Here is a 23,684-nt window from a genome sequence, read left to right as displayed (position 1 = left end):
ACAGAATGAGCTCCAGGTACTGGAGCCCAGATAATATCATTTCTATAGAAGAAACAAGTACCTGGTTTGATGGCCTAGAAATATAACAAATGACAAAGAAAATCTAGAACAGGGGCTGGCGAGATTGCTCAGTGGTTAAGAGCGCTGATTGCTCTTCCGAAGGTCCCGAGTTCAAATCCCAGCAACCACATGGTGGCTCACAAGCATCCGTAACGAAATCTAATGCCCTCTTCTGGAGTACCTGAGGACAGCTACAGTGTACTTACATATAATAAATAAAATAAATCTTAAAAAAAAAAAAAAAGAAAGAAAATCTAGAACATCATAAGATTTCCTTGTAAAATAAACAAATGTACTTTTTATATTAGAAATAAGCATGGGAACTAGAAAGATAGCTCAGTCATTAAGAGCATGTACTGCTCTTGCAAAAAAAATGGGGCATCTCTGGGCTTCTCGGGCTCTTACAATCACAGGGGCACACCCATACACAGATGCATACACATAGATGTAATTAAAAATAAATACAAAAAAAACTAAATTGTCGCCAAGGTGTCTGACCTTCCTCAACATAAAGTCATCTGTGACAACTCTTTAGTGACAGGGTGACAGGCATTAAACAGTCCTTAGTCCTCAGAAAATGCCCAGTGCATATCACAGTAGAGAAAAATGAAACAGGGAAAATCAGATACAGAAAAGAACCAACGAGAGCTCTACAGTAGGAGCCCTGCACTGAAGGCACAGAACAGGAAGAACAGAGTCGACAGCTGCTTCCAAGGTAGGGAAGAAGGAAGGGGAAGCAGTCACATGGGCACAGCTGGAAAGATCTCCTTCTTATGGTAACTCAGAAACCAGAAACACACATCTTATTCAAAGAAACTCTATGTTGTATGTTCGAGTGTTTTTGCCTGAATGTGTTCCTGTGTGTTTCTAGTACCCAATGCAGCCAGAAAAGGGTATCAGATTCCCTGGAATGAGAGCTACCTATGGTTGTGAGCTACCACATGGGTGCTGTGAACCAAACCCAGGTTCTCTGGCAGCCAGTGATCTAAAACTCTGAGCCATCTCTCCATATCCTTCACCCACTCACTTTAGAAAAATTTTCAATTGTATTTTGTCAGCCCCCTATTTATACATTACAGGTATGTGTATACGTATGTGTCTGAGTTTGTGCATGTGAGCACAAAGAATGAATACTAGCCCACTAAGGTGACTGGGGCGGGGGGGTCATGAGTCACCACTCCAAATAAAAATTTTGTTACTGTCCAACCTAACATTTGCACATTTTCATATTCTGATCATTTCTGACCATTTGTGACTTTCCCTGAGCACTACTGTAGTTACTGTTATTTATCTACAAAGCTTTTTCTAGGTTTTGGATACAGAAATTGCAGGTTAAGTAACAGGAATGTTCACTTACACAAGCTCTATCTAGAAATGACTGTGCCATTTTTAAACTCCTCAGCAGCATGCAAGAGTGACAACTTCACCATGCCTACCCAGCACCACTATTTGTCAGCAGCTGCTAATGCTATCTCCTGTGTGAAAATAACAACTGGGCAGAGGCGTACCACGACTAACATGGCCTTACAAACCTTTCCCCAGTGTCAAGAATAATGTAATTTTCATGACAGTTGTGGTCTCTCTGTGAAGTCTATAGAGCAGGCATGTTTATTTCCACTTTTTTAATAAGGAAAGTGAAGTCCAGCAAAGTTCATCCATTTGTTAAAGGTCATACAGTTAGTATTAAGCCACAAACTGACTCCAGAGCCCCTAAGCATCCACTGCAGTGTCCACAGAAACAAATGGGTTTCTTCTTATTTCGATGGGATCATGAACTGTTCTTAATTACACAAAGTAATAGGAGCAGTGAGAAATGGCCCAATGATCATGTCCCCAGACTGCTTCTTAATCACTTATACAGTAAAACCTATGTCACCACAGAAACAAAACAAACTACAAAAGCAACTAAACAGGGCTAAGGAAGATGGCACAGTCTTTAAACTGCTTGCTGCATGATCATGAAGACCTGAGTTTGGGTTGCCTACACCCACATGAAAGCTAGGGATGATGGCACAAACCTATGATCCTAGCACTAGAGAGGTAGAGACAGACAGATCTTTGGAGCTCATGAATCTGGCCAAGTCAATAAGCTCTAGGTTTAATGAGCTCAGCCGACAAGGCACTGCCCGGCATGGCGGTGCACCTCTAACCTCAGCACTCAGGAGGCAGAGGCAGGCAGATCTCTTGGAGTTTGAGGCCACTTTGATGGACATAATTCCAAACCAGTCAGACTACAGAGTAAGACTTACTCTGTTACTTATACACACACACACACACACACGTACATATGACATGCACACGCATAAAGAAGAAACAGTAAACAGAATATTTAAATTATTGTAATCAATCATTATACATAGTTGGGTAATAGTTACGACTTAGAAATATATATTTAAATCTAATGAAATTGTGTTTGTGTGGCATTAAATTTTTTTAAATGTTGTCTGAAAAAAATCAAGAGCAAGATGGATATAAAACTAAGAATAAGCTTCGTAATTAACATGTATACATTTGTCAAAAATAGTTACCTGATTATCATATTTAAGAGACTGCGTCCCAACCAAGAAGCGAATGGCATCTGTTTCCGCAGTTTGAGGTGTTAGAGCACGTGCCTGAGGAGGGAGGAAATGCATACACATTTATGAAGTTAGGCTTAATAGACACAGAAAAGTCGGCTTATCTCATCTGCTGAGATGAAGGATAAATCAGCAGTGTCTAGAGGCGACTGCACACTCCTAACACAATTGCACTTCAAATCTGTACGTGAAATAACTCTAAGTGGGCACTAATCTAAGCAATAAAGACACAAATTATTTACACAGAGATAGTTAAGTTGTGCAATAAAACCACCATGTCAGCAATAAATAGATTGGTTCAACAAATTATACTTCATCAAAACAACACAAACAGAAAGGGCTTCCAGCGATGCAATGCAGGTAGTTTAAGCCAATTTCCCTGCAGAGAACTGGAAAAGCAATGCAAAACACAGTCTGCCTCAAGGCCTCAGAGTGTGACAAGCCCAGGATCGCAGGGCAGTGGTGGCGCACGCCTTTAATCCCAGCACTTGGGAGGCAGAGGCAGGTGGATTTCTGAGGCCAGCCTGGTCTACAGAGTGAGTTCCAGGACACCCAGGGCTACACAAAGAAACCCTGTTTCAAAAAAAAAAAAAAAAAAAAACCAAAAAACAAACAAAAAGCCGGGCGTGGTGGCGCAAGCCTTTAATCCCAGCACTTGGGAGGCAGAGGCAGGAGGATTTCTGAGTTCGAGGCCAGCCTGGTCTACAGAGTGAGTTCCAGGACAGCCAGGGCTACACAGAGAAACTCTGTCTCAAAAAAAGAAAACAAACAAACAAAAACAAAAAACAAAAAACAAAAAAAGAGGACCAGGACCAGGATCTGGCTACTTTGTCCCTGCAGGTTTAAGTCTGAGGAAAACTGTGACAGGGTAGGAGGCTTAGAATGCAAACATGAACATAGCAGGGCCCACCACCAAAACGCTGGAACAGATCTCACCACGTGGGGACACAGTAGTGGGGAGCAGAATTGTAACAAGAAGGCTGGCACACACTGAAACTGCATGCTCACAATCCTTGATCCGACAAACAGCCCACTGCTCCCAGGCTGAGGAAAACTGCCAGCAGTAAGTCCGTCACAGGAAGGGAACATCTAAGCTATCATGCAGAAACCTAGCCTTCAATCAAATGTAAGTCATCTCACAGGAAGACAAAACCACAGGGGCAAAAGAAGGAAAGAAAATGGAAAAGGGCAGAAAGTCCAATGGCCCAGTCTCTAGGAAACAGGTTCTAACCTTATGGTGTGTGTACCTGGAAAAGTAGAACTTGGGCATTTGCTACAGAGGCCTGTCATTCAAGTGGATAGGCTTTATACCATGCACCCCAGTTGAGCAACTAGGGCTGCAAGTTGTCTCTGGAGAATGGAATGGCCTGGGGCAAAGTGCCTCTGCAGGTGAAACCACCTCCAGCTATAGGACCCAACTGAGAGCTACCTGCCACCATCACACTCAGAAGCTAGCAGCCTCCTGAAGGTGGAGTCTAGGAAACTTAGGCCAGCGTAAACTGCAGCAACTGTGCTTGGAGCTTTCATAATAAAAGACAAGATCTTAAGTTCCACACTTTGAGAAAACAAAGATTGCCCAACTCTTGACTGTGCTTCAAGCTTGTAAAGTAGCTCAGCTCTTTCAGTGCAATCATTACCAGGACCCAGGCCAAGGCCCTGGAATTTACACCTTACTTCCTGCTGTAGGGAAAATATGGCCCATTAAAAATGTCTACATCCGTGTTCAGACACACAGTGAAGGGCTTGTGCAGCGTCCACTCAGTCAAGGGCTGGAGGAGGGAAGAATGTCCAGGATGTTATTCACACTTGTGCTGCAGTCACAAACACATGGAAATACAGCAGAGTCAGGTGAGATACAGGGGGGACCTCAATCAACCCTCCAGTTTCATTTCCTACTACCTGCATGTGGTACTGAATGCCCATGATCCCAGGCACAGAGACCATGAGGTCAAGGCCATCCTGGGCTACATAATGAGACCCTCCCTCAGATATTGAGAAAAAAGGGACCAGACAATCTGGAGGTCACACAGCTAAACCACACATTATTAGTTTGCCAGAAATAACAGCTCTACTGTGTAGAGTTACAAGTTTCCCAGCCGACTTTTATAGAGAAGTTATTCTTCACGTAAATGACAGTTTTGCATGGGTGACTAGAGCAGAGCAAGAGGTTTGGTGTCGGTCTCCTTGGCAGCCTTGCCTTTAGGCCAGATCCTATTATGGTCTGCACAGAAACACTAGTCACTGATTAAGTATTTTGTCCAGAACTGAATTATGAGGCTTAGTGGACCTAGACTTAAGTCTTTCTCCTCCCACTTCAAAGTTAAAGATTCTTAAGCAGCCATGACTGTGACTGGACACTCCAGACCATGAAAGGAGGGAAGAGAGGAGACACCTTGTGTTCCTGGAAGATCTCCTCATTCTCAGAAAAGACATGGATATTCCTCCATTTCTTAGCTTCTCTCCTCATCATTCCCTCTATGGTCCTCTTGGATGAGAGATGCTGATTTGTGAGCAAAGCCCCTCCCTCTTTTCCTTTTATGTTCTTTATCCTTAACACATCTCTCAGATACAGAGTTTTTAGTAAGATGAGCCTCCAGTAACACTAATGGTAGCTTAGAAAGACAGGTAATTGCAAGGACTCAGGCAGCTGTGGCTGGCTCTAAAGATGGAAGAAGTAGCCATGTGCCCAGGAATGTGGGTACCACTGGATGCTGGAAAAGGCAGGGCTACAAATGCTCACATGGAACCACCCCAAAGTGACAAAGACCCCAAAGTGAATTGGCTTTAGTGTGGGGCTTCTCACCTACGGAAAGGTAGAAGCCTCTAAACTTCTGTAATTTGTCACAGTAGGAACAGGAAGCCCCTCCCTCACCAAGCTCACCACTGTCCACAGCAGCCTTCGTCCTGAATTCCTGACTGTCACAGCTGAGCTCCTTATATTTTTTACAATTTATTTAGTTATTATATATATATATGTTATAGTATATATTTATTTACTTATTTAGTTTTTCCTTCTTTTTTTCCTTGAAAATCAGCAAGAGAAAGAGTTTAACCGTTGTACTGACCATTTAGTCTGTACTCTTTATACTATTTTCACAATTGGTACAAATTTTAGATTTCAGAAGATCAACCACACTGCCTCTGTGTCCCCTCCCTTCTCCAGGGACAGCAACACAAAACTCAACTGATAGTGTATTTAAATAAAATAGAAGAACTACGTGTCCAGGGTGGCACACACTTTAACATCTGGAAAAGGTGATCGTCCACTCAACAGGCAGAACAGTCTAAGGATGCATGCCCACTCCTGCCTCTGCTTCTGCACACTTGGATGGACATTTGGATAGCCTTAAACCACTTTGTGAAATGGTTAATCCTTTGTGGATCTAGAAATCCGCACAGACACATACCAAAACTGGGGCGGTAACACCTCAGAACCTTTGAGCTTTATGTGCCTTTTAAAGACCTAGCTTAGGCCACACTGACTGCTGAAAGGAAGAAGGTGGTCAGCAAGGCTAGAACTCAGGTTTACCCTGCTGGGAAGAAAGCAGGGGATGGGCTCCACCTAAGATTAGTACACAAAGACCTTCAAATGCAACTTGAGGTCACACGAATGATACAAGGCCTAGAGTACCCAAAGATAGGGCCAGGAAGAGGACCCAACTGAAAGGGAATGACTATTTCACATTAAAAGTCTTTTCTGCATTTCAAGTTGATGGCGACAGGCAAAGCAGGCTAAGGAGGCATGTCCACTCCTGCCTCCCCTTCTGCACACTTGGATGGACATTTGGACAGCCTTAAACCAGTTTGTGAAATGGTTAATCCTTTGTGGATCTAGAAATCTGTCAAGTATTCTTTATCCCTGAGCCATCTCTTCAGGCCTTCTTTCTTTTGAGATAACTTTTGGTAGCATATTTGAGACAACTTTCAGCCAGCTGGGTCTACAGAAGTGAGTTCCAGAACAGCCAGGACTACACAGAGAAACCCTGTCTTGGGCTGGAGAGATGGCTCAGTGGTTAAGAGCACTGACTGCTCTTCTGAAGGTCCTGAGTTCAAATCCCAGCAACCACATGGTGGCTCACAACCATCTGTAATGAGATCTGACACCCTCTTCTCTGGTCTGTCTGAAGACAGCTACAGCTACAGTGTGCTTAAGAAACCCTGTCTTGGGTTGGGGAAAGACAGTGGAGATAGGAGGACAACAAACTAGCTAAGACATTTGTCAACTGAATAATGAATAGACCCACCGGGAAAATATGTTACCAAAAGTTATCTCAAAAGAAAGAAGGCCTGAAGAGATGGCTCAGGGGTGAAGAATACTTGTTGCACTTAAAGAGAACCTAGGTTCGATTCCTAGTACCCAAATGGTAGCTCACAACCATCTGTGGCTCCAGTTCCAAAGGATCTGAGGAGTTCTGGCTTCTGTGAGCACATGCACTGTACAGACAGAAAAGCAAGCAAAACACTGATACACAGAAAATAAAAATAAATAAATCTAAAAATAAAAAAGAAAGAAAAGAAAAGAAAAGAAAAGAAAAGAAAAGAAAAGAAAAGAAAAGAAAAGAAAGGAAAGAGAGAAATAAGAAGCCTGAACAGCTACCACCAGGAACTACACTCTGACCAGGGTGGCGTGAGAGAAGAAGGCCGGGTAAGCAGCCCCATGCTGCTCTGACTGCTGCACAGCCCCAGTGGGAGCTCCCCAGTGACGACGCTGTCCTATGGAGACAATCACATGCTGACACGAACAAGAGGCTTCTGGAGACCTGACAGGAAGGAAGCTGAATCTAGCAATGGAATTCCATCCCGGTATTCAGGCATTACCCAAAATCTGGAAAACTCTGCCTGTAAGTAACCATCAAGATGAAAGTAAATAACGTGCTGGAAAGCCAGCTCGGCAGCTAAGAGTTACTTGCTGCTCACGGAGAGGTTCCAGGACCCCCAAATCAGGTGGCTCACAACCACCTGTAACCCCAATTCCAAGGAATCCAGAGCCCTCTTCTGACCTTCCTGGGCACCAGGCACACATGTGGAGCACATGCATGCACCCAGAGAAAACACTCACATGCACACAATGAAAATAAATCTCCTGGAAAGCACACATGTGTGGGACACCCCAAGCACACATGTGTGGGACACCCCAAGCACACATGTGTGGGACACCCCAAGCACACAGGCTTCCTCGGGAAGCAGCAGGCTGACTCCAGTGCAGGCCCTGTAGTGTTCCCCGAGTCCTCCCAGTGCTTCCGAAGTTCCCACTGAGTTTCTCCCCAGCACAAGACTGTTGCTCCCTGGCACAAGGCTGCTGCACTCTGACCTTGTTTGTGACTTAATGTCTGTCGCTTCTTCATGCAGATTTTAAGTTAACCTCCCCCCCCCCCGCCCCCGCGCCTACCCCCCGCCCACCCCCCAGCCCCTGTCATCTTCTGCCATTCTGCACCTGTATATCAGGCATGCCTGAGCTTGGTGCCTGTCCATTGGTAGTACACAGAGCAATCTGAACACAGTTCATTAATGTATGTGTGTGTGTGTGTGTGTGTGTGTGTGCGCGCGCACGCGCGCTGTCTTAGTTAAGTCAGGCTTGCCTGTCCACTTTAAGGTTTACACTGACTACTGGGGCTATGCATCTCACTTAAAAATTATCACAGTCCATAGACAGGCCCCTCTGAGATAAATTGGAACATCTTCCAGTAACTTCCATTTGTACTTAGGTTTCCAAAGGAACACTAAAAATTGACTCTGAACATATTCCACAATTTCTTCTCATTTTGCAAGTAAATACACTGATACCCCAGATGAGTTTTAACACCCTCAACAAGCTCAGTAGCAGTATCTAGGCATATCCTCAGTCTGTCCTTCATTGTCTGACCTTAGCCCTACCATATGATACCTCTATGCATCCATAGCCTCATTCTTTATCTGTATAGTGGGTATTCAGAATCACCTACAGAAAGCTGACTTTCTCTTCCCATTAGAAGTGAAGGGCAACCCCACAAAGCAATCATTACAAATCTGTGTTCAAGAGTACACAATGTCCAAGGATTTTATTTTTATGGAAGGATCACAAAAGAAAGGAGTGAGGACAATGAGGCTACACTGGATTTGATCCCCCATCTAGATGATGTCAGATGTAATTCCCAGGACAACCAAGAATAGACAAGAATATTCTTGTAGGAATAGAGGAGTGTAGAATCGTCATCCTGATTCCTAGCATGGGAGTTCTGGGTACCCAGGAAGGCGCTGAGAATGGCAGAAGTCTCCAGTGAGCTCTTAGCAAATCATGGTCCAGGTATGAAGAACTCCCTGGGAGATGGAAACCCTCATCCCACTATTGACTCGAATCTGTAACGAGTTTAGTAGCTATTGAAATAAAAAGTTCATAAGGAAAAAGGCAAGTATATTTCCAACCTGAGTGAGCAAAATGCTTCATAACAGGCCACCCAGCCAGCACCCCCCCCCCACGAAGTCCCTCTTTAACGCTCTTGTACTGAGCAGTATCCAACACACAACTCAATGGTCAATAATTGCTACTCAAGACCCCAGAAGTGCGAGTGTAATCAAGTCACCTGCGAGGCCGAGTGCTCACCCTCTGCTGTCTATGCCAGCGCTGGGCCTCACTCGGCCACACTCCCCGCGCGTACCCTCTCCCCAAATCCGGGCCTTGAAGCCCAGAATCCTTGGAACCAGACTGAGTGAGGGCGCTCTCTGGTGAGGGCCAGACACAGGCCGCACCGACCCTCAAACTCCGCCATACTCACCTGGAATTCCAGGCCGTAAATCACCGGGGCGTCGTCCTCCATGATACTCTGCCTACCCAGCTATTCACGCCTCAAAGCTCGAGTCGTCCCCCTCACCAGGGATCGCTCAGAACCCATTCATTCCCCGCCTAAAAAATGGACTACGAGCCCCAGACCGGCTCCCTGACGGCTCACTTCCTGTTTTCTTCGCGCGTCATCAATACGCTCCTTCCCGGTGGCCAATGGCAGCTGGGCCTTTATTCTGCGCATGCTCATTTGGCCTTTCATGAGACCAAGCAGCTGCAGGAGATCCTGGGTTGGAGGGCGGGGCCCGGAGCAAAAGCTGCAGGAATGGACGGCCATCAGGGCGGCGCTCTTATCCTGCGCTGCTCCCTCAAGTTCCAAAGACCTGAGCCCTAAAGAGAACGGTTAACTTGGCATTATGATTAGCAGAGCTTTACCCCTAATCCGTGGTCCTGAGCACCAGAGCACTGCCCAACCCACTGCCAGGACCTTCGATCCAGCCTCAGAAGCAGGCTCTTAGATGTCCATTTAAAGATAAGATGCTGCAAGCTTGAGTCAAGACTCTAGTGATGGTGTAAGTGAGCAGTGAGATACAGCGAGCGGTGTGCACTTCACGTAACCACCTAGTCCTGCACAGAGACACAACTAAGCCCACGATCTAAACTGTCCAGAGCTCTCAGAGACGGAAGGCTCTAGGTCCTGGCATGGAAAATACTGCAAGAATGCACCATAGGAAATGAACTGTCTTGGTTCTATGAAGTTCTGGATCTCCACACACGTTTCTTCGGTGTTTGTGACTATTGCCATTATCTCTTGACTGACCTTCATGACAGCAGTTTCTGTGGTGCTACCATTAGCCCCCTTAGTAGTCATCCATTGCCCACCTGTGTCTTACCTTGACTTTCTGATAAAACCTCTGGTGACTAGCTTCCACCAATCCCAAAGCTATGAAAGTCATGAGATAGCACCTGAGGCCTACCCACCTACCCACTGCTTCCGAAGTGTGCTTAAGAAGTAGGTATTTTTTGTTGTTACTGTAAAACTTCATTAAATTGTTATCATGTAGGGCAGAATCTACGGTGACCTGAATCTATGTTCCCAAGCTATAGTCACTCACAGAATAAATTCTTCTTCCCTTTGAGATGAGAGCTGTGTTTTTACATTGTCGTAGAAATGTGACACAGAAAATCAAGAAGGCAAGGTTCTTGACTTGAGGACAATTCTCAACCAATCATGAATTCAGCAAGCAAGGCTGACTCTTGACTCCTTAATTCCTCCCTGCAACACTGCCACAGACACAAGGTGGGAAATGTGGAGAATCAACACGCACAAAGACAAAACCCTAGGAAAAAACATCCTTGGTTGGTGACAGGCCCAAGGACAGATGATTTTCTTCAATCTCCAGGACTATCCTTGTCCTCTACCCAGTTTGGCCTTAGGCCCCGCCCACAGCTCTTGAGCCGGAAATGCGCCAGGCTTCTAGTGGAGAGCTAGCAGCTCCCGAACTGAGCATGTGCGGAAGTCGGGTCTCCGCGGCCAGCACACGCAGACGCACAAGCGCGCGGGACCTTGGATCGTGAGTTTACTTCCGGCCTTCCGTCATCTCTTCGGACCCTTTTCGCCTGTGGGTGACCCGACCTCAGGGGCGGGTGGCAGGTGAGGAGCGGGTCGCAGTGAGGAGGGTCGCCGGTACCCTCGACCTTCCCACAGAGGGCGGCGTCCTCGCGTAATCAACCGCTCTCGGCCACACAGAGCAGCCCCACCAGGGGCTGGCTCCTTCGGGCTTTAGCCAATTCTGTGTGCTCCCTGTGGTTTTGGACAAGGTACACACCCTCCTGACCTCGGTTTTATGTGTATAAAGTGCGGCTTCGTTAGCATGCTTAGAAGGTGCCCGTGTTACATCACCAGTGTTCGAGCTATGTTTTTGGTTTGCCCCAACTTTTGGTCCTGTCGTCCTCGGTGTGTCATAGCCCCACAATGAATGAAGCACTGCAGTAAGCCAGAGTCGGGGTTAAGAGATAGAGGATGGGGTGCCATAGACATAACCTGACCACTGACGAATGAGTAGTGTTGTGTGGGAAAAGTGATTCCTTCCTGTAAGCATTCGGGAGATTGTGATGTGGACGATTTGAAGTTTGAGGTCAGTCTGGGCTAAATAGGGAGACACCCCAACCCCCTCAAAAGAAAGAAAGAATGAATAGAGTCACACGATGGAAGAAGAGGAGTTCTTCCAAATGATTGTCTTCTGACCATAAATACACAAATGAATAAATACAGTAAGACGAGGTGTTGGCGCTGAGCCTGTATCTCTCAGCATTTGAGAAGTAGAGGCAAGAGGTTCAGGAGTTCAAAGTCGTCTTAGGCTATATAACAAGTTTAAGGCCAGCTTAGGTTACCTACGACCTTGATTTATAAAAACAAACTCTCACACATATTAAAAAGCTAAATAAATGTAAAAAAAAAAAAAGTATCAGACAGCCAGTGTGTAGTGAAATCGGAGTGTGTGTATGTTGTTGCAGGAAGGAACTGCAGGTCCTTCTGAAAATAAGAGGTGATTGCTCTTGGCAGTGATGGCCCTTTACTCTGAGCGCCCAGGAGGCACAGGCAGACTGATCTCTGAGTTCGAGGCTAGCCTGGTCTACAGAGTGAGTTCCAGGTCAGGCAGGGCTACTTGGAGAAACTCTCTCTTTAAAAACAAATAAGTGGCCAGGCAGTGTTTAATCCCAGCAATTGGGAGGCAGAGGCAGGCAGTTTTCTGAGTTCAAGGCCAGCCTGATCTACAGAGAGAGTTCCAGGACAGGCTATACAGAAAAACCCTGCATCAGGGAACAAAAAAAAGAAAGAAAGAAAGACAGAAGGAAAGAAAGAAAGAAAGAGAGAAAGAAAGATCAAAGTGGTCCTTGATACATAGCAATAGTTAAGTTTACTGTGGCTTTGGGGACATAAGACCCAGTCTCAAAAAAAAAGAAAAATGTGATGGCCATGATCTAGCACTTTGATTTCTGGGCATTGAAATAGGAATTTGCTGTACCAAAGAATTGAAATTAGAGTGTCAAAGATGCACACACACAGACACACATCCTGTTCACAGAAGCACTGTGCACAATTGCTCGAGGCTAGAAGGAACCCAAGCATTCATTTGACAGGTAAATGGATGCGCTAACTGGCGCACGCCTGCAGTGCTGTGTTGTTACTCACCTGTCAGAGGGAAGGAAAGCCCATTGGTGCTGCGGCATGGGTGTCCTGCAGTGGAGAATGAATGAACTGTGGTGGCTGTGCTTTCCAGTTCAGAGGACTTGGCGCTCAGGAAGCAAAGAGGTCAAATAGCACAGGGCAGGCTGGGGCAGCCGGTAGACAGCAACACCTCATGCAGTCAGGGCTCACAATAGCCAACTGAGAAGACTACAGCAGCCTGACAGAAAGAGGGGGCAAAAGGCATCAAGTCAGTGCCCCCAGCATGCCCCAGAGTCTGCTGGGGAAGTGGCAGTCATGCTGGAGTCCTGAGTGGATGGTCTAGGCAGAGCAGAGCAGTGTCCACGGATGAGCGTCACACTGTCGCCAATGGTTACCTTCTAGCTGTTCACAAGCGCTTCTTTTTACGCTCAAGATGTGTTGCTGTTCTCAGCACCCAAACAAGGCCCTTGGAGGGAGGACACTATGAGATAGACATGGTTGGGCCTGAAGTGGAGGTGGGGGCCGATCCCACCTTCACGGTAAGGGCAGACAGCACTTGTTTACTGATACACTGTATATTGCAGTGGGCCAAGGATGTCATGATGAATGCCTTATGATTCTACTCACTTGAGGTCCCCAGGAAGTGTAAAAGATGGGAAATAGGATGGTGGTCATCTGTGTTATTAAATGGGTATAGAACTCTTGTTTTTGCAAGATGACTAAAATTCTGGAGGTTAATTGGACAATAATGAGAATGTACTAAACATTACTGAACTGTATACTTTAAAAAATAGTAGCTAAGCTGGGCAGTGGTGATGCACTCTTTTAATCCCAGCACTTGAGAGGCAGAGACAGGCAGATTTCTGAGTTCAAGGCCAGCCTGGACTACAGAGTGAGTTCCAGGACAGCCAGGACTATACAGAGAAACCCTGTCTCAAAAAGCAAAATAAAAAAAGTGGCTAGCAAGTTTTATGTGTATTTTATACTAATTAAAAGTAAGTAAACTAGAAAAAGAGAAACTTTTAATTTGTGCCACTTGGATGTGGAACTATTAAACATGTGTTCCACTGAGCAACAAGATAAAAGTAGCGCAGCCTATGTCTCAGAACTGCAGAGGTTGTGAGTTCAAGTCCACGCACGTTGTGTGAGATCCTCTCTCAGAAAAGAAAAGCACGTTTATTTACCCGTACTTGAAATAAAACAGTGGAGTGATTCACGACTGTCTCTATTTTTAGATAAGATGGAAACAGCTAAAGATGGTGAGCAGAGCCCAAGTGAGGCATCTTCTCCAGCCCAGGCAGGTCCTGAAAACATCCTGGAGCCTATGTCTCGGGAGGAGGAGGGCCAGCCATTGTACCATGAGGAGACCATTGATCTTGGTGGAGATGAGTTTGCATCTGAAGAGAACGAGCCCACATCCGAAGGTTCTCACAACTTCGGAGATAAGCTTAATGAGCACATGATGGAAAGTGTGCTCATCTCTGACTCCCCTAACAACAGCGAGGGGGACATTGGCGACCTCGGCTGTCTGCAGGATGTTGGGGAGCCTCCCAGAGGTGCCACTGATCACCGACTGCCCAGTAGCACAGACAGAGAAGTGGTGGACACTCTGAGTAATGGCAGTGAAACGGATGGAGACGACACTCCCAGAGACATCTCAGACATGACACCTGATAGCAGAGCCTCTCTAAAAGAAGACTCAACACAGGAAGATGTGACGAGCATGCCTGCACTGGAGAATGCTGCCACGGAGGAAGTCGGGCCTAAGGACAGCCTCGCACCCCCAGAAGAGCCAATCTCAGAAGTGCCCTCCAATCAGTCCTCCTCCAAAGACGAGCCCTTGCCTGTCTGCACCATCTTTAGTCAGGCTACCTCCACTCCCTCCCAGCCACACCTGTTTCTACAGGACGGCTTCGAGTCCCAGATGGTGAAATCGCCCAGTTTCAGTAGCACCAGTGAGACGTCAGCCAAGACCCCTCCTCCGATGGTCCAGCCCAGTCCCAGCCTGAGTACATTTTTTGGAGATACAATGAGCTCTAACTCCTTGGCCTCTGACTTCTTTGATTCCTTCACAACTTCTACTTTCATTTCAGTCAGTAATCCCAATGCAGGTTCCCCAGTTCCAGAAAAGCTGTCTTCACTCACTGCCCCTGTAGGAGAAAAGTCACCAGATTCCACCAGCCCATCTTACTCCACAAGGATGGATAGATCGGAATCAGGTGTTTCTCGGGCCCCTCTGGATGTCCCTGAATCTCCAAAGCCATTTTCACAGATCCAGGCTGTGTTTGCTGGGAGTGATGACCCCTTCGCCACAGCCCTGAGCATGAGTGAGATGGACCGGAGGAATGACGCATGGCTTCCCAGTCAGGCGACCAGAGAAGTCCTGATGTCAGTAGCAACCCAGCAGTATGGCACTGTGTTCATAGACAAGGAGAACCTCACTATGCCTGGCCTCAAGTTTGACAACATTCAGGTAGGATGAGGAATGTTTTTATGTCCATATCTCACTGTGTGTAATCTCTTTCTAGAACTGTGTATAACAGAGAGGCTTGTACTAATTCTGGCTTTCCTAGTTCTAGGCTTGACAGCACCTATACCTGAAGCGTCCTAAGCAGAACGCACTGAGTGTGCTTCTTAGGCTTGTGGGTCCTGCCTACTTCTTACTTCTTGTAGCAGCAAGCTGACTGAGTTCGAGGCCAGCCTGGTCTACAGAATGGGTTCCAGACCAGCCATGGCACTCCCCATTGTGTGCCCCACCCCACAAATGCCTTCTAGAGCTGGAACGATAACTCAGTAGTTAAGCGCACTGGCTACTCTTCGGGAGGAGCTGGGTTCAATTCCCAGAACTCTCGTGGTGGTTTACAACTCTCTGTGTCTCCAGTTCTGGGGGATTTGATACCCTTTTTTGGCCTCCTCAGGCACACATATGGTGCACAGACATACATGCAGGCAAAACACTCATAAAGGAAAATAATATTTCAAAAGAAATAAATAATAAGAGGATGTATCCTAGGGCTGGAGAGATGACTCGGTGCTTGCTGCCTTCCAGAGCACTACAGTTTGGTTTCCAGTACTGACATCAGGCAGCCCACAGCTGCGTATAACTCCAGCTCCAAAGGAGCCAGTACACTCTTGTGGCTTCTGAAGGCTTTGTACTCAGGTGTACATAGCCCCAGATAGACAAACACACACACACACACCACTAAAAATAAGTCTTTATGAAAGAGTGCATTTCAATAGTATTAGCTGAGAGTCAGCAGATTAAGTCAGACCCAGAGCAGGATAATGGATGACTGAATAAACTGAAGAGTCCAGATGTGGTTCTGTAACTGCAATCAAGCAGTTCTAATCAGTCGTTAGTCTTGCCGTGCCTTCAGTATAGATGTGGCTTTCTTCTGTGAATTTCTGTGTACAAGATGCCAATCAGATGTTCTCCCTCTGACACTGTTGTAGGCAGAGTGTCCTTTGTTCTGAATCAGCTCCATAAATACTTACATGGAGGTTTGTTTTCCAAGTGGCTTATCTAATTAAAGGTCTCATTTTTATGACATCATTTTTCTCACTTACTTATTCAGCAACTGTGGTGGCAATCAAGTTAAGTCAGAGAAGCCTTAGAGTTAGGATTGGGGAGCTGCATTCAGCTCGAGTCGCATCCCGCAAGGGCACGCACATTCCTATCCAAGGCTTTTGCTTTGCTGGATGGCGTCTTAGTTATGGTTGCTATCATTCAGCTCGAGTTGCATCCCGCAAGGGCACGCACATTCCTATCCAAGGCTTTTGCTTTGCTGGATGGTGTCTTAGTTATGGTTGCTATTGCTGTGAAAAAACACAGAAAACAAAAAACAAACAAACAAACATGACCAAAAGCAACGGGGAAGAAAAGGCTTTATTTCAGTCACAGTTCCATATAGCATTCATCATCAAAAGCAGTCAGGGCAGAACTCAAGCAGGGCCCAAACCTGGAGGCAGGAGCTGATGCAGAGGCCAAGGAGGAGTGCTGCTTTCTGGCTTGCTCCCCATGGCTTGCTGAGGCTGCTTTCTTAGAAAGCCCAGGATCACCAGCCTAGGAATGGCACCATCCGCAATGTTCTGGGCTCTCTACCGTCTATCACTAAGGAAATGCCCTACAGGTTTCTCTGCAGCCCCATCTTATGGAAGCTTTTTTTTTTTTTTAACTGAGGCTCCTTCTGCTAGGCTGTGTCAAGTTCACATAAAGCTAGCCCACATAGATAGCATTCATCCCTCTTCATCTTGTGTAGCAGGCATACAGTCTCATAGATTTTCACTGTGACATTTCCATACACAGATAGCATGTCCTTTGCTTGTATTCTCCTTCTGTCACATTCCTTTGTCCTCTCTGTCACTCACCAGCTTCTTTCCTCCAGAGTGTATTCTGCTTGCCATGGCGTGTGTGTGTGTGTGTGTGTGTGTGTGTGTGTGTTTAATCTAAGTTCAATATATCAAAAGAAAACCTAAGATATTTGTCTTTCTCTTTTCCCTTTTATTGTACACTCTTGCTTCCCCCCATAGGGTCCCCTTTCTACTTTCACATCTTATATTTTTTAATGTAGAGTCCTAACTGGACATGAGCCATGTAATATTTGTCTTCAGGTTCTGCTTTATTTCACTTAAGACAGTCTCCACTGGGATATATTTCCTGGCAAATGACATGACTTTGTTTTTCTTTATGGCTGCATAAAATTCCGTCATGTGTCTAGGCTATCTTGTCTTTACCCACTCATCTGTTGATGGCATCTAGGCTGGTTCTGCATTTTGACTGTTGTAGTCATAGTACTGCAGTACATGTGGATGTCAGGTACCTCTGTGCTGGGCTGCAGTACATGTAGATGGTCAGGTACCTCTGCTGTGCTGCAGTACATGCGGATGTCAGGTACTTCTGTGCTGGGCTGCAGTACACATGGATGTCAGGTCTCTGTGCTGGGCTGCAATACACGTGGATGGTCAGGTACCTCTGTGCTGGGCTGCAGTACACGTGGATGGTCAGGTACCTCTGTGCTGGGCTGCAGTACATGTGGATGTCAGGTCTCTGTGCTGGGCTGCAGTACACGTGGATGGTCAGGTACCTCTGCTGGGCTGCAGTACATGCGGATGTCAGGTACCTCTGTGCTGGGCTGCAGTACACATAGATGGTCAGGTACCTCTGCTGTGCTGCAGTACATGCGGATGTCAGGTACTTCTGTGCTGGGCTGCAGTACACATGGATGTCAGGTCTCTGTGTTGGGCTGCAGTACATGTGGATGGTCAGGTACCTCTGTGCTGGGCTGCAGTACACGTGGATGTCAGGTCTCTGTGCTGGGCTGCAGTACACGTGGATGGTCAGGTACCTCTGTGCTGGGCTGCAGCACACATGGATGGTCAGGTACCTCTGTGCTGGGCTGACTTCATGTGCTTGCCTTCCTTTGAGGATAAACCTGAAATGGCACAGCTGGGGTGTGTGGTAGTTTTGTTGGTTTGTTCTGCTTGCTTTTGAGACAGTTTTTGTACATAACCCAGGTTGCCCTTGAACTTGCTGTGTAAATCAGGCTAACATCAAACTCTTAATCCTCCTAAGTATGTGGTCAATCCTGAGCTACCACAGCCACCTCACAGTAGTTCTTCTTTCACAGAATCTTTTCAGAGTTTCCTATAGTGTCTGCACCCACTGACATTTTCAGGGCTCTCACTGAGGTTCTGCATGCTCTGTCTTAATGTTGAGCTGTGTGTATCTACCATAAAGATGACAAATTGTGTCTCAGATCTATGTCTGAGCTGAAGAACTAGAAGTTGCCTCTAATCATCTGGAAAATGGAAATCACAGAAAATGTCACCTCATTCCTGTTAGGATGGCTGTTAACAAAAAGACGGGTGATAGCAGTAATCACAGTGAATGTAAATTAGTAAGCCATTATGGAAAGCAGCATGGAGGTGCTTCGAGATATTAAAACTGGAATTAACCACATGATCCAACTGAAACCAAGTCAGTATCTTAGAAAAAGCCGAACTCTCATGATAGAGCCACACAGCCAGCCTGAGTATCCATTTTGGGTGCAGAGATAAAGACAATGTGGTTGAGTTCCTTTGAGGGTAAAGCTGGAATGGCATAGCTCGATTACATGGTAGTTTTGTTCTTGTGTTTGCTTTTGAAACAGTTTTGCTACTTTTGGTACATGCAGCTGATGGTTATCCAGTCTTGGAAGGATGTAATAGTAAATGAAATAACTCAAGCAAAGAAACACAGATACCACATAGTCTTCCTTATAGAATCAAATAAAAAAAAAAAAAACCACAAACAAACAACAACAACAAAAATCTGAACTCATGTCCAAGAGTGCAGTAGAAATTTGTGGGAACCACATTTGAGGCATGCTGGGTAAGTGGGATCTAATATGCAGTATGATAACCCAGTTAGAGTCTTCTGTAGTTAACTTAGAATTTATGAGAACAAGTTTTTTTTTTCTTTTTTTTTTTTTTCTTTTTTCGAGACAGGGTTTTTCTGTGTAGCCCTGCCTGTCCTGGAACTCACTTTGTAGACCAGGCTGGCCTCGAACTCAGAAATCCGCCTGCCTCTGCCTCCCGAGTGCTGGGATCAAAGGCGTGCGCCACCACGCCCGGCTGAGAACAAGTTTTAAATATCATACACACACACACACACACACACACACACACTGTAGCTATGGGTAGTAGTGGTATTTGATTAATTTGTGTTATTCAGTACACCCTATATAAATATTGAATCAGCATGTTGGACTCTCTGAATACACAGTTTTTTGTGTCAGTTAATTATCTTTTTGAGGACAGATAAAGCCAGGCATAGTTAGTACACGCCTATATCCCTGTATTTGCAAAGTGGAGGCAAGAGGATCAGGAGTTCAGCATTAACCTACGTACCAAGGTAAAGTCACACTAGGCATGCTGCCTTATATCAACTTGACAGGAGCTATTGTCATCTGAAAGGAGGGAACCCCAATTGAGAGGATGCCTCCATGAGATCTTGCTGTAGAACACTTCTTAATAGTGATTGATGGTACCATCCCTGGGCTGGTAGTCCTGGGCTGAGCAAGCCAAGGAGAGCAAACCAGTAAGCAGCACTCTGCCATGGCTTCTGCATCAGCCTCTGCCTCCAGGTTTCTGCCCTGCTTGAGTCCCTGTCCTGTCTTCCTTGAGTGATGAAGAGTGATGTGGAAGAGTAAGCCAAACAAACCCTCTCCTCCCCAGGTTGCTTTTGGTCATGGTGCATTGGTCATCACAGCAATAGTAACCCTAAGACATATGAGACCTTGCTTCAAGAAAGCCATAACATAACATACATACATACATACATACATACATACATACATACAATGTTCTATTCTTACCCACATGCCTTTTTAAAGTAGAGTTAGAGAGCTGGAGAAGTGACTCTGTGGTTAAAAGTGCTTTTTGCGCTTGCGAGGGCCCAAGTTTTGTTCCTAGCACCCAGGTCAGGCAGCTCACAACCTCCTGTAACTCCAGCTCCAGGACGTGATGCCCTCCTCTGGCTTCTGCAGGCACTGCACTTGTGGCTTTCACACACAGAGAGAAGGAGGAATAAAACAAAGCTAGAAATCAAATAAGCAAACGGTTTAATTTTAGCATCTGGTAAAAAAAATGATCTGGGAACACACAAGATTTCTTTGAGGATCTCAGAAACTACCTGGTGCTGATGCATGTGTATTGGACAAACTTTGCATTGAAGGGGCTGCTTCAGGGACTTGCATACGTGACCCAGAGATATCCATGGAATGGTAAAACTTGAGTGAACCAAAAGTTGAAATTTCCGTTGAGCTGCACTAACCCAGTGGCAGCCTAAATGACAGTGGCTGGATTGGATAGGAGTTTGTATCCATATAGTGGAAAGTCAGCTAAAGGTGATCAGGGCTGTGGGGTGGCAGGGCACCCCAACAAAAGTATATCCATCTGTCAGGACTCCCCACCATCAGGGCGAGGAAAGGTAGGGCACTTGAGCATCCCTTCAACAGGTGTATCACTGGACAACGAAGTGTGCATACCCTTCCCAGTGTCCCTTGACACAGGACTCAGCCACTTGACCACAGCAGCCTGCAGATCAGGGTTAGTTAGGCAAAAGTAAGGTATTGTATCCCTAGAAGGTGAAAATAGAGATTTATGGATAATGAAGCCACTTCCGCCATGACTTCCCTGACACAAAAAGTCTCAGCTTTTCATATCAGTAGTAGCTGTTGTTGCTAAACTACTGCATGCTATGGCTGCACCGGTCAAGTATGTCCAGCATGCAAATACATGTACCCAGGGCAGCACATGCAGATGTCCAGCATAGCATAAAGTATGTTCCAGAACTACCCTGTGTTGAATTGTTAGAAGCTGAAGGAAGGGTTCAGACCAAGGAAGCTAATCATGCAGTCAACTTTGTGTGTCCATGTGTATGTGTGTCATACACACTCACATTCCTATTAGTAATTTAGCAAAATAACAATGGTATAGGTGAGGTGTTTTGAGTGCAGCTAACTCTGGCATGAGGGAAGCTGAAGCAGAGGACTGGGGGTTCATGGCCAGACATTGTGCTGAGTCCTGTGTGTGGATTATGCCACTGTTTTCCTTAGCTTGTCTATGGAAATGTGGGCGTAACTCTGTAATAAAGTATCATACCAGGCTTCCAAAATGGACATGTCAGCTTACATTGTCTCCAGCACTCTGGTTGTTCTAGTAAATTTGGGGACGTGTTGTTGCTGCTGTTGTTTTACTTGCTATTGCCTTGGAAATGGAGTCTGCATTCTTTAGTCACTTTCGATATCAAACACCTTTTGCTATATATGCTACTTTTTTAAATCTTTTTTTCCTTATGTTTATTTACTTATCTGTTGGGAATAGACATATACGGAAATCGGTAGACAGCTCGCAGAAGACAATTCTCTGCATGTGGCCCTAAGGACCAAATCCAGATCTTCAGGCTTGGCACCATCTTCACCCACTGAGCCATCCTGCCAGCCCTCAGAAAACAATTTGTGAAGTTGTCTGTTTGAATGTTTTCTTTGTCTTTAAGCTTTGAATATCTCTCTTCCTATTACTGCCTAACTTTAAAAGCTCTTTAAACTCAGTTAATGGGAATGAGTAATATCTATAGCAAATATTTTCCCTATTCTGGGCCTTGCTAGTACATAGTCTTTTTTATATATTTTTTTAAGATTTATTTATTTATTTTGTATAGGTACACTGTAGCTGTCTTCAGATACACCAGATCTCATTACAGATGGTTGTGAGCCACCATGTGGTTGCTGGGATTTGAACTCAGGACCTTCAGAAGAGCAGTCAGTGCTCTTATTCACTGAGCCATCTCGCCAGCCCAGTACATAGTCTTATGGTGTCTATTGAAGACAAAACCCTCATTTTTTTTTTTTAATCACAGGCCTATTAGTCCATCTATATTCTTCTAGCTGTTGTCAGTTTGAGAACTTATTACATCTTCATTTCTTAAGGCACGGGGACACCTTGTCTTCTGTAGCTCGTGTGTGCTTTCTCCCAGGATGCCTTAATATTTGACCACTGTGGGGTAGAAAGATGGCTTGGTTTGGTAGCTAAGAGCACTTGATATTCTTCTGAGGACTCAGATTCAATTTCCAGCACTTACATGGCAGTTCACAGCCACCCATAACTCCAGTTCCGAGTGATCTGACACCACCCTCTGACCTCTTCAGGTTTCAGCCATACACATGCACACATGCAGGCAGAACCCTAGAACATATAAAATAAATACATCTAAAAAGGAGAAAATTTAAAGATTTATTCAGTCCTGGGACTGGGCTAGAGAGATAGTTGAGCAATCAAGATCTTGCTTGCTGCTTTTCCAGAGGACCCAAGTTCAGATCCCAGCACTCTGACCTTTAAGAACTACTCACTCCCTCAGGAGAAGGGTGTGGTGTCCTCAAGGCCTTCCCTCCATGACCCCATCCTAGGCTAGAGCAGGTCTGAGATTGCAGTGACATCCCAGCCCATTGCAGCAGCCCAGCTGCCTCTCCTCATTCTAGTGGCCGTGAAGAAGGCAAAGTAGAACTCCATCGTCTTTCTTGCCATCTTCACCTTCAGTTTAGAAACACAGCAGACACAAGATGTGTCATAGGATGTGTGGTGATTGCTTTGGGCTGTCTTAAATGAGACCTTGATTAGTCAACCATACCTCTCTACCCAAAGAGTGTGCTGTCATAACTGATCCTTGTTAAATGTTTACATTATTTATTAGTTTGTGCAGTGTGTGTGTATGTGTGTGTGTACATGTGCACATGTGTGAGTGAGTGTGTGTGTGTGTGTGTGTGTGTGTGTGTGTGTGTCCACGTATTCTGCAGTGCATACGTGGAGGACAGAAACAGCTTGATAGATAGAGTTGTTTCTCCCCTCCACCTTTGCCTGGATTCCCAGGACTGAGTTCCAATTCCCAGGCTTATGTGGTGCGAGGGAAGCGCTGTCACCTGCTGAGCCATCTTTACAGAAGCTGAACTTTAAGGATAAAATATATTTATGGTGTGATCTCATTAGTGGAGAATGTCACTGGGATGCAGGAGATTCAGATTTGAGTTTGCTTTTTGCTCAGCTCTCTGCCTCCACAATTCTAGAAAGTCTCTGCATTTGGCCCAAGCAGGACTTTTGTAGTTCATGGGATCCCACATTTTAGCCCATTTTTATTTGCTTTTTAAACATTGCTTCTAGAGCACTCAGCTGCTCCCGTGGCTGTGATAGTTGGAGTATTTTAACTTTATTCTCCAAAAGCAGAAATTACAAATTTGCCGCTACTAAATATTTGCCCCAGTATAGTAGCGTACTTGCCTCTTTAAGCACCAGGCTCGACCACCACAGAGCCAGAAACAGCACAGAGCCCAAATGGCCTCGTGCTGAGGTAGGCAGCCTACCTCTCTAGGTGGCTAAAGAACAGACAGCGTCCACAGCACCATCTCCAGCAAGCAGGTTTGGGATCTCCCGCGGCCTGTGCAGCACAGTGCTCTCTCTGCACTGTCACAACTTCTTGGTGTGAGCAGAGTGAATGCTTGTCCTCATTAGTCACTGACTTGGTATATCACCCACCTCATTCATGTAGCCTTACAGAATCAGGAGCTTGTGACCTCATCATTTGTCA

The 23,684-nt window shown here is 45.6% G+C and overlaps 2 protein-coding genes across 5 annotated transcripts in view; one reads left to right on the top strand and one right to left on the bottom strand.

Annotated features, from left to right (window-relative positions):
* Positions 1-9,573, bottom strand: part of Eipr1 (EARP complex and GARP complex interacting protein 1) — a 118,739-nt gene extending 109,166 nt beyond the window's left edge. Inside the window, exons 1-2 of the mRNA XM_021179033.3 lie at positions 9,389-9,573; positions 2,589-2,672 (exon numbers count right to left, since the gene is read on the bottom strand). Coding sequence (XP_021034692.1) covers positions 2,589-2,672; positions 9,389-9,430 — 126 coding nt within the window. The 5' untranslated portion in view covers positions 9,431-9,573. The remainder of the gene's footprint in view (positions 1-2,588; positions 2,673-9,388) is intronic.
* A 1,340-nt stretch (positions 9,574-10,913) lies between these two features.
* The window catches only part of Trappc12 (trafficking protein particle complex subunit 12), a 58,450-nt gene continuing 45,679 nt past the window's right edge, over positions 10,914-23,684 (top strand). For 2 of the 4 annotated variants that reach the window (XM_021179214.2, XM_021179210.2), the window contains exons 1-2: positions 10,914-11,214; positions 13,801-15,038. In XM_021179214.2, coding sequence (XP_021034873.1) covers positions 13,806-15,038 — 1,233 coding nt within the window. In that variant the 5' untranslated portion in view covers positions 10,914-11,214; positions 13,801-13,805. The remainder of the gene's footprint in view (positions 11,215-13,800; positions 15,039-23,684) is intronic. The other 2 variants (XM_021179212.2, XM_021179211.2) reach the window with 2 other exon arrangements.

The sequence above is a fragment of the Mus caroli genome, unplaced genomic scaffold, assembly GCF_978045245.1.
Source record: "Mus caroli unplaced genomic scaffold, Mus_caroli_1 scaffold_14, whole genome shotgun sequence".
NCBI lineage: Eukaryota > Metazoa > Chordata > Mammalia > Rodentia > Muridae > Mus > Mus caroli.
Note: the sequence above shows the minus strand (reverse complement) of the source record. Positions and strands in the feature narration are given on the sequence as shown.